This window comes from Lipotes vexillifer, unplaced genomic scaffold (assembly GCF_000442215.2).
Source record: "Lipotes vexillifer unplaced genomic scaffold, Lipotes_vexillifer_v1.1 scaffold1531, whole genome shotgun sequence".
In the NCBI taxonomy this organism is placed as follows: Eukaryota; Metazoa; Chordata; class Mammalia; order Artiodactyla; family Lipotidae; genus Lipotes; species Lipotes vexillifer.
In genome coordinates this window covers 44,112-55,050 of record NW_006773724.1, presented here as the reverse complement: position 1 = coordinate 55,050, position 10,939 = coordinate 44,112, and the positions used below count along the sequence as shown (strand labels likewise).

At 42.9% G+C, this 10,939-nt stretch overlaps 1 protein-coding gene across 2 annotated transcripts in view; it reads right to left on the bottom strand.

The window, feature by feature from the left end:
• TXNRD1 (thioredoxin reductase 1) overlaps positions 1 to 10,939 on the bottom strand; it is a 63,069-nt gene that overhangs the window by 33,223 nt on the left and 18,907 nt on the right. Inside the window, exons 2-4 of one of the 2 annotated variants that reach the window (XM_007448501.1) lie at positions 9,660 to 9,782; positions 8,130 to 8,202; positions 6,450 to 6,569 (exon numbers count right to left, since the gene is read on the bottom strand). In XM_007448501.1, the coding sequence (XP_007448563.1) occupies positions 6,450 to 6,569; positions 8,130 to 8,202; positions 9,660 to 9,746 (280 nt within the window). In that variant the 5' untranslated portion in view covers positions 9,747 to 9,782. The remainder of the gene's footprint in view (positions 1 to 6,449; positions 6,570 to 8,129; positions 8,203 to 9,659; positions 9,783 to 10,939) is intronic. The other variant, XM_007448502.1, reaches the window with a different exon arrangement.

Sequence of the window (10,939 nt, the reverse complement as noted above, 5' to 3'; positions counted from 1 at the left end):
CGGGCGCCCCGCCCCCCCCCCTGCCGATGCAGGGGACGCGGGTTCGTGCCCCGGTCCGGGAAGATCCCACGTACGGCGGAGCGGCTGGGCCTGTGAGCCATGGCCGCTGAGCCTGCGCGTCCAGAGCCTGTGCTCCGCAACAGGAGAGGCCACAACAGTGAGAGGCCGGCGTACCGAAAAAAAAAAAAAAAGAAAGAGGAGGCAGGACTCACCGTTTCCCCACCAGGAATGGAACAGAGAATAGTGTAACTCGCTCCCACTTGCCAATCAACTAGCTGCAACAATTACCAACATTTTACCAATCTCGTTACATATGTCTTTTTACTAAAATATTTTAAGCAAATCCCAGACATCATTTTTGGTGGTGGCTTTGGCTGTCACTGTGAATTAGGGACGCCCAAGGGCCAGTGATGCTAACTATCCTCCGCTACAGTTCCTTACAATTAGGAACTGTCCAGTGCAATGTGCCAATAAAGCCCGAGGGAGAAACAATGAGATCAAAGGCAGGATTAATTTCTGAAACTTTACAGTGGTAGAAGTCCCAAGTGGATTCTACTCTAATCCTACAGGAGATACCATATTCTAAAAGAAAACATAGTTGGGACTAAATAATAGTACCAATAAATTATTTCAATGACAGAAATTCAGATTCAATGATCAGACCTAATTCAACCTTAATTCTGTTGTTAAAGCCTTCCTTTGTAACTGTCAGGCCCCAACTGATTTCCAAACTCCTTAAACCCCCTTTCTCTACCAAAGTTCCTTCATCCTCTGGTACAGTAGGCAGGCACCAATCTCTAGTGTGGTTATGCTCAGGCAGAAGAAATTTAAAAACTACAGCCTACTAGTGGTTAAGAATCCGCCTGCCAGGGACTTCCCTGGCGGCACAGTGGTTGGGAGTCCGCCTGCCAGTGCAGGGTCATGGGTTCGAGCCCTGGTCCAGGAAGATCTCACATGCCACGGAGGAACAAAGCCTGTGCGCCCCAACTACTGAGCCTGTGGCTCTAGAGCCCGAGAGCCACAGCTACTGAAGCCCGCGCACCTAGAGCCCGTGCTCCACAAGAAAGAGAAGCCGCCGCAATGAGAAGCCTGCACACCACAACAAAGAGCAGCCCCTGCTCGCCGCAACTAGAGAAAGCCCGCAAGCAGCAACAAAGACCCAACGCAGCCAAAAATAAATTAATGAATAAATTAATTAATTTAAAAAAATAAAAGCTGCAGCCCACCAGTTTAGGATTCAGCACCAAGGTACTCCACCTGCTCCTATGGTCCTGGGTCTTGCATTCCATTCTGAGAACTGAGTTTCTGTCTTATAAAATCCAAATTCCGACTTTACATCCTGCTGGTGGTAAACGGATCCTTGTTGGACTGATTATATGCCCAGAACCCCAGTTCTCTAGGGCTGCCCTGCCTTCCAGTAATGCCCCAAGTCCACTGCCTTCCTGCATTCCCAAATACCACCTGGACGCTCCCCAACCGCACTCAGCCCATCCGCTGGCATGGCCCAGCATTTCCCCCTAGGCCTCCTGACTCCACTGCTTGGTCTACCAGCTGTAATCCAATGCTGAGCCTCTGCGATGCGGATTCTAGCTGGCAAGGCAGGACCTGTATTTCTCCTGGGTGTGCCCCTACGCCCACCTCAGCAACTGGGTCTTAAAGCCAACTCTCGGATGCCCCTGATCCGCCTCCCTTCTACTGTACACCCCTGGGTTCGACAATACTAATCAAACTAACAGAGCTACTAGCATCCTTACATCTTTGCCGCACCTGCTCACTTGCACCTCAAAGTCCCTGAAGGGGCACAAATTCCTTCCACTATATACACAGGGAAATGAAGGACGGGTGACCTGCCCAGGGCCACACATAAACTCATGGCAGCACAGACACACTGTGTGAACCCTCAGGTGTGTGGTAGGAGAATACATACATACAGAAATTCTGCAAGCCCCCAACTGCAAACCAATGACCTTGCTTTCTCTGTAACGACAATGGGATCCTAAAACTTCACAAACGCTTAATTTTTTAAAGGCACACTTAATTCCTGAGCACAAGAGAACTCAAACAGATAAACCTGAAAAAATATGAAGCCAATAAATCTTTCAGAAAGTTGCAATTCATCCAGTTTACATGACTGAGCTCACGTAATTCTTGTCTCGGGACAGTCTCAGCTTGGAGCTTTTAGGAAAAGAGTAGATCACAGGCTGAGTCCTGGATATGTCACCCCCTCACCCCAACCCCATCACCAGGCAGATTCAGCTGTGCTGCCTGGTCCAGGTCCAAAGGGCCCTTCCTCCTTCACCACGCTCAGAACTATTTGCAGTGTCAGAGAGGACAGTCTTCCAAGAAAACGGGAGTGCTGTTCTTTGGTCCAGGACATGAGATTAGATGTCTTTCTTTCTGAAAAATGCAAAATAAGCCTTCATGCTTCAACTCTTGGGAACACGGACCAGCAGCCTCTAGGGGGTTTCTCATTTGAAAAATACACCTCCAAGTTTCTTTCTTCCTCGAAGATCTAATGACGAAGTAATGCTTGTCTAAATCCACTGTATTCTTCACCACAAGCATTTTAGCACAAAAGGAGGGAAGCAACGACTGCTCCCCCGGTTGGTGGGCTCCCTCTCCCTCGGTGTTGGCCCCCGCAGGCACAGCAGGCGACTCCCGTGACGTCCAGCTCTGGTTCCCACAGCCAGGCCACAGCCTGCTCCTGAGGCTTAATGAGAAAAGCTGAAGATGACAGTAAGCAAACCACCAGGCTTCCATTTAGGAAGAGTGAAGGGATTTAAACAGTAGGCACAGCTCTTCAAACAACTTGCGTCAAAGACACTGGGATTGCTGCTGCTGACAAAGGCGTACAGGGGTGGGAGGTATACAAACACAAAGTTATATCCTTCTACCGTAAAATCTGGAAAAGGGGAAGAAACACCAAAGAGCTAAAACTGTTAAATTAGTTGAATAAATAATTTCTGTAGGGATAGAAAAATAAGATAACTTTGATTTGGTTCAAGTTTTAAAACCCCACGGAATTCAGGAGCTTCTGCTGGTTTTAATGTGCAGATCTGGACTGTGCTGGTAGTGGCTTCTTTATTGCCTCGTCTTTGTACACTTATTAGTTCCTCATCATATAATTTAGAAATAAATTCAACATAAAAAAGTAAAGGAGTTATTATTGTTACGTGACAGCTACCGATATATTCTTTTGCTGGAAAGAAGGTTTGTCAATTCATCAAGTTATATTTTACCACCCACCTGATTACTGAATTTATTAGAATTGTACTTTGTTGATCCTGTTAATAAAATTCATTCGGCACACGCCTTATCTCTTAAAGATTCTAAAGACCCGTTATATGTACTTTCCTACATCTCCAACCAAACTAAGTATTCTGTTCCGCCTACTTCATTTTTCCTAAGAGTTGACAGTTTTAAAGCTAACATCCACTATTTCTACACGCCAATTTGAGTACTAGACCTTACATGAATGAATAACATTTTCATGACTCTGAGTTACAGCTCTCCAGAACTGTTACTGACTGAGATTTAAGGGCCAGTGGCATTCACTGTGAAGAAGACACTATATGGAAATTATCACAGCACAAATCAAAATTTGCTTGGAACAACCTTATTTTTCCTAATAAATACTAGACTTTTTCAGATTAGTATTCTTGCTACATGTCCTTCTCTTTAAGAGGGAAATAAACTGTTCAAATATACAGCTTCCTGTAAGATCCACAAAGGTTTTCTACAACCCATTAAACAAAGAGCCAAGAAAAGTGCTTGGCGGAGTCTGCTCCAATTTACTGACGCTCTGAATATGGAAGAGTTACAAGAAGCAAGTCCAGGAGGAAGGGACAGAAACTAACATTCACTGAGTGGCAGGTATTTTAATCACACTGTTGAAGTTAATCCTCACCACACAGGTAGTACACAGCAGAGTCAGCACTAGTGCCCACGTCTGTCTACGCTAACAACCTACACTTTAATGGGGCAAAGGAAGGATCTTAACCCTAGGTGCTCTGGGGAAAGAAGTCTCACTGAGAATACTGGTAAAAAGAGTATGTGTGGAATGATGGGGCTGGGAGGGATCACAGATCTTACGAGAGTGGTTAGAAAATAAAATGAGTGGCTCTTAGGTTTTCCTCCCAAAGACCCAGAGGACTAGGGCCTACAGACCACATATAGAACCGGCCCCTTTTGGGGGGACCATGGTGAGGAGAGGTAAACACAGAGCCATGTCAAAAGCTCTGAAAGTACCTGCCCCTACAACAGCTCCTAAAACTCTGGTCCTACAAAGGAACTGCCACTGAAGCCACGAGGGCTTAAAGAACACCACTTGTGTACACTCCATCTGCTGTGAAGTCAGAAAGGTTCAGTCTAAACCTTAGTGCTGCCAACTTCTCAGTTATGACATGGGCGCACTACCCCACCCCCTAGAGCTTCAGTCTCCTCGTCTGCCAAATGGAACAACGGGATATCCCTCCAGGGACAGCAGGCTTACATATGTACTGGAATAAGATGGAATGGAGAATAAAGAGGAAAATGAGATGATCTGACTTTAATCACGACTCCTGTCCTGCAGGACCTCGATGAATCCATAAGGCTGGCAGGAGGCTGAGGTGGGTAGTGGGGAAAGATGGTAGCTTCCTTTCTGCTACAGCTATGGTCTTTATCTCCTCTCCCCATTTTCTTCCCACTACTATCCCAACAATCAGAAAACATCTGTTCCAACTTGCCCTCAGCACAACTGTGCAGCTCCCTAAGCTGGTCCACCTTCCCCCTCCTACCCTTGTCCCAAACCACCCAGGGTGTTCAGCCCACAGGAAATGTCCTCGTTTATGTTCCCCACATGCTCCCTGCTCTAGAGATGCCAGGGTACTTACTGTTCTTCGAATAGGTACCTCGTTCCTTCACTGTCTAAACGAACTGACCTTCTCCTCCTTGGCTGGCTGTCAAGGACACAACGTCTAAAAGGTCATCTCCAGTCACCTCTTAAATCATTTCCCGATCCCACCTCTGGGCTCCCAGGGTACTTAGTTGGTACATCAATGATAACAAAACCTGTGTACCTACAGATTTGTGTTATTTATCTTTATAAATATTTGTGTATTTCCCCAGCACAGAATCAAGTACAAAGAACGAGCACTCGACAGTAATATTATATAACTTCACTAGTAGGATTTCTAAAAAGTCTACTAAAAAATCTAATACATTAACTGAAGGGAGATTCTGTTGTTAACTGGGTGGTACATTGACAGTAGGCTCCCAGGAAGGGAAAGCGTGGATTAACAGCAGACTCAGTTGGGCATTCAGACACGGGAGTAAATAACTTGGGAGGTGGGGTGGGGGGTAGAGGTGAAAAACAGAGGTGGACCATCAGCAGATGGAAAGAGTGGATTAACAGTAGACTCAGTTGGGCATTCAGACACGGGAGTAAATAACTTGGGAGGTGGGGTGGGGGGTAGAGGTGAAAAACAGAGGTGGACCATCAGCAGATGAAGTGTTAAATTCACGTTCCATAGGTCAAGAGTCTGCTCAACTGACTTTCTGTTGGGCAAGGGAAAAGGACATGGAGCATGGCACCTTAGAACCAAATAACAAAACTCTCAGTACCAGCCTCGGGCCTCCAAAGGTCACGGACAGAAAGCAGCCTTCTAAGGGTCTGAGGAAAGAGATACGACCCCAGCATAAGAAAACTTCAAGTTAAAAGCATCAACAAAGGAAGCATGACTAGGTTAGAGGAAGAGCAAAAATTTTCAAAGCATGTGTTCAAACCTTTTACATATGGGTATCTAATAACTGTTAATTAAAACTCAGAAAAAGCCACAAAACAATTTACCCTAGCTGCTGGCTAGAAGATTTTCCCTCCAATGTCCCTCAGAACTAAAATCAGATAAGGGTTGGAGTCTCACTCTTCAAGGACATAGTGACCTATGTAATTAATTAGCCAGGAAGCTGTGTCAGACCTCATTTTATTCTTCTACAGATGATGTCATCTATACCTTCTACAGTCAACAGATTCCTCTTCAACTTTTCCAGGGTTTCTATGGTAGTCTAAATATTTTTACTCCAACAAAACCCCCTTCTCAACAAATAATCCCCCCAAATATCAGCTCATGGAACAGACTTTTCTGGTGAGAGAAAAATGTAATAGCTTCAAAGGAAAGCAAATGTAGTTTGCACTTCCTTAGGAAACTCTATATAATTATGAGAATTTATTTGAAAGAATTCTGGTTTTCTATTACAAAAAGGTATTCCAAGTGCAATTATCTGTTCTTACCATACATAATAATAGCTACAGAGCTAACCCGACACAGGATAACCGCAGTGATTTTATCCATTAAAAAAACAAACAACAGAAACGACTTCCAGGTTACTTGCTAGATGGATGGCCCATTGCAAGATCCCAGCTTGAACCCCTCAGAAGCACAAACGGAAGAGCAGCTTCCCCCACATACCTATCTCCTCAACGTTCCACCCATAGTTTCGAGAGTCTCGGAGGGCTTGTCCTAACAAAGCTGCTTGGTGCATCAGTTTTTTAGGTATGCAACCCACATTCACACATGTTCCTCCGAGGCCTGCAAAAGCATTGAGAAATCAGTTTATAGCCTGTATTACAATCCTCCAAAGAAAAAGGGCAACGATTATTACTAACATCACAGAGGCGATTTCCCTTCTATCCCTCTTGAGTTCTTGTGGTTGGACTAATGATAAATTTGACATAACAGATCCCCAGGAGAAAAAGAAAGAAATTTTAATTTGTGCACATGAAGGTTTCATAGAAATGGGACCTAAGAAGTAGCCAAAGCAGGCAGTTTTTATACTTTTTAGACAAAGAAACAATACATTTGTGAGAAATTGACAGGACAAAGAAACTTAAGTTTTGGGTGCCCAATTATTTAAGAATCTAAACAGAGTTTAGGCTTGGGACGAATTAAAGAGGTGACAGGTTCGTGTACAATAGGCTCCTCAGCCCCAAATTCCCTATCTTTTGTGATAAGGCTGCCTCTCTACCTCCAAATGCAGGAAGTGCACCTTTCACGTGACTTATTTCCTGCTTTCAGAGACAAGAAGGAGAGCCAGAGTGTCCCTCTTGCACTGGCCATTTCTTAAGTAACTTTAATTCAAAATAATCAATATGCCACTGTGTGTATTTTGGGGTGGCCTGCCCCAAGCACCAGTGCTATTCTCTTAAACATCATAATTTATTTGCTTAATGTAGCCAATACTTTTTATATAAGTTTATTCCTAAGTCTCGTGACATTTCTAAGTTCAGAGGGCCTTATAGACCAAACACAGCAACATTACCCTAAAATGAAAATGAGCAGATTTCCACAACTTCCACATACTTCAAAGATTCAAAATTAATTGACTGCTGATAAAAATGCCAGAAACTGAAGCCTTACTTTGTGCACAACCTTACACTTGCCACCAGCCCTATGAGTAGAACTGATAAAGGGGCTGTTGAGCTGGGCGTGGCTGGACTACAGTGGGCCTGGGACCACACAGAAAATCTGGTGTATACAAGCATCTCTTTACGGAGGCGGTCTATAGCCTTCGCTAATTCTCACCAAAGGATTCATGACACCACCCCCCCACCCAAAAAAAAAAAAAAGATTTAGTGCCTCTGAGTTTAAAGAACATGGTGATAACTTGTCTCCGTTAGGCAGGTGGGGAGGTAGCCAAAATGGCATGAGTAAGACTGCAAAATGGCAGTGGACTCCACAGCGAAGGAAATCGAAGCCCTCTCAGGAGCCGAGTGTCATTACAGAGTGTGAGCTCCACAGGCCAGAGGGACTACACCCAGCACCAGAACAGCGCCCGACACAGAAGTGACACCTTCACAAATATTTGATGAATGAATTAGAAATTGTGACACTGTCTTATCCAGACCTCCTGCTTCTTCTTGCCTCCTTCTAATTTGAAGCAGCTGAGTCATCCTGATGAAACTTACCTATTTCAACATTTAACTGGAGTCCATCTTAACTTAGCACAAGTGAAAGAAGTACATGTTTTGGGGGTTTTTTTTCCCTTATTTAATTTTTAATTTTAAAATTGGACTTTAGGGGCCCTTCAAACCAATGCTAGGGAAAAACCTGCTCCTACAAAGTCACTTCTAAGGTATTTTAAAAGCCTACCCCATCTAGTTCCAAGAGGGGTTGGAGTGACAAAATCCAGGACCATCACCTTCTTGTCATATTTGGCCGCCTCCTGGAAAATAAAATTATTAAAATGAGTTGGAATGGTTAACATGATGGACTGGAAATGGGCTGTTGAAAACCCATGCTATTTTTACTAAGCTATAATGCCTAAAGCATAACCAATCATTAATACCTGAGAATTTCATATACCAAAACGATTAGTGCAACTCCAAGGTAAAAGTTAAGCAATACTTAGACATAAGGGTAGCTTTAAAGAATATGCAGATTACAGTTGCAGAACTGTCAGAGTCAGCTGGAATCCCTAGAATCCTCTTATGTAATTCCAGCCAAACGATAATAAAGTAAGCAATAATCTGAAAAATATGTGGCCATTTCTAAGCAAGTGGTAAACAGGCAGTAAAACATATACTGATAGTCTACAATCCTTGATTCAACCTGTATCCAGTAAGACAATATTTTTATAAGTACTTCGAAGTTTTATCTACTTCAGTTTCTAAACAGAATACTGGAAAAGGTTTTCTTCTGAAATTCAGATTTCCTAAAATGTTCACGTGAAGAGCCAGTGGAGGAGTTGATGATCTCTCTAAGGTTTCCGAATCTGTTTTAGGGGAGTGACGACCATCACAAGTTCATTTTGCAGAGCAGCCTTTATCTGTCTCAGAGAATAAGCTTTGTGTATCTGCAACTAGACCTCCAAAGATTATTTGAAAGGACTGAGTCTATGTGTCCTTCAAAGCCACCACTGCTAGAATAAAAAAAATCTGAGATTACTCCTGAATCATTTACAGCAAAGCAATGCTTGATGCCAGACATTGGCCTGCTCCCAATTCGGACAGCTTCATCGGAATCTACCGTTACTGATTCACCACAAGCTACACCTTAGAGGAGGACAACTACCTCATCTTTTAAAACAAGGTGATAGGGAACAACGACAGGCACAAGGGCCCCTCACACATGGAAAATGTATCTCAATTCAGGGCCAGGAGCCGTACTCCTAATCTCCTGTATTTATACGTCCTGTACTCCATCACCTCCAGGCCACAGAGTTAGTGGATACACTCTTACCTCATTTCGTACACAGGGGAGGCAAAAACTTTTAGTAATTAAGCTTAAGAAATCCAACTGCTCTCCATCTTTCTACTGGGGAGGAGGTTCTGTGATTAGGGAAATCATCAAAGTGAAAACAAGTAATAATTATCATATTTATAAAGAATAAAAATATATTTATTTCTTTTCAAGCCATTTGCATACAAACCCCTTATTAGCTTTAAAAAAAAAAAAAATCATCCAAACTTAAAATGAATGAAAATGTGCCCCAGAATACTGGCCCCAGTATTTTTATACGAAGAATATACAGCTGAACCTGGAAAAATGTCCTTAATGTTCCCTGCCCAAGTTAACGTATAAAACATCACAAGAGTAGTTCAGATTCCACAGGGAACCTGGAGAATGTTGTCGGGGATGTGACTATTCTACCCATATCCCAGAACACACAAGAAGCCTTGCCTTAGCGGCCGCCAGTCCTCCTGAGCCCCCTCCAACGATGATGAGGTCATAGTCATAGGACTCGGGGAGATCCTCGGAGCCATTCATTTTCAGTAGATTTTGAAGTCTGCCCTCCTGATAAGCCTAAAGAAGAAAAACAATGGAAGTAAAAATAACTTAAAAGCAGCAATGTCTGAAAAGTTTTGTGAAAAACCTTTCCTCAAAGAAAAGCAAAGGAAAAATATTGATTTACATCATAGCATGCAATGGAAATGTTCAACCTTCCTTCAAGTGGTCATCAGTAACCTGCTTTCTGTTAGGACTGTCCTAATGCATCTCCACATCACAGATAGCTACTCTGAAGTGTCCTCATAGTACACAAAACTAAGGCCCTGATGGTCCGACAAAATCAACTTAGACCTAAATTAAGTTTGATCGGCTCTTTTTCCCTAGAATTTTTAAACTAGGCTTTAAATTAGGTCTTAAAAACATCGGTACTATATGTTTTTAATAGACCCAATACAATTTGGCAATCATTTTCACTTTCTAGTCAAAGGTAGAATAATGAGTAGGCTAAGGTCATAGATTAAGATAGGGATCTGGTAAATAGCAACTGAAACAGGTTATAGCCAAATATTTAAAACTTTTTTTACATTGTTTAGGTAAAGCATAAAATCTAGAAATTCAAAACAAAATCACTAATTGACACTGACCTGAACAAAAAGTTAAAAGTCCCTGCTTTCATAAGACATTTGAAATAAATGGGGAAAAAAGGTAACAAGTGACCCTTAAAGCTCATTTCTTTAATATGCTTATGTATGAAGCCTCCTATATTTAGTAGTTTCCATGTACTTGGCATTTATAATATAAACGTTAGACTTTTAATTTTAAAATATCCTTTGATTCCACTAGTTTAAAAACACATTAGTTACATTTCATATTAGCATGGAACACTGTTTCCGTGAATATTTAAAATTATTTCTTATTTTAAAAATCTGGGGCTTCCCTGGTGGCGCAGTGGTTGAGAGTCTGCCTGCTGATGCAGGGGACGCGGGTTCGTGCCCCGGTCTGGGAAGATCCCACGTGCCGCGGAGCGGCTGGGCCCGTGAGCCATGGCCGCTGAGCCTGCGCGTCCGGATGGGAGAGGCCACAACAGTGAGAGGCCCGCGTACGGCAAAAAAAAAAACACAAAAATCTGCTAACATGAGAGAATGATTGGAAAAGTTGTTAACAAGCACACAAAAATGTTTTTCTTTTTTTTTTAAGTCAAGTTTTAACCTTGGTAATCAAAAAAGCCCCCA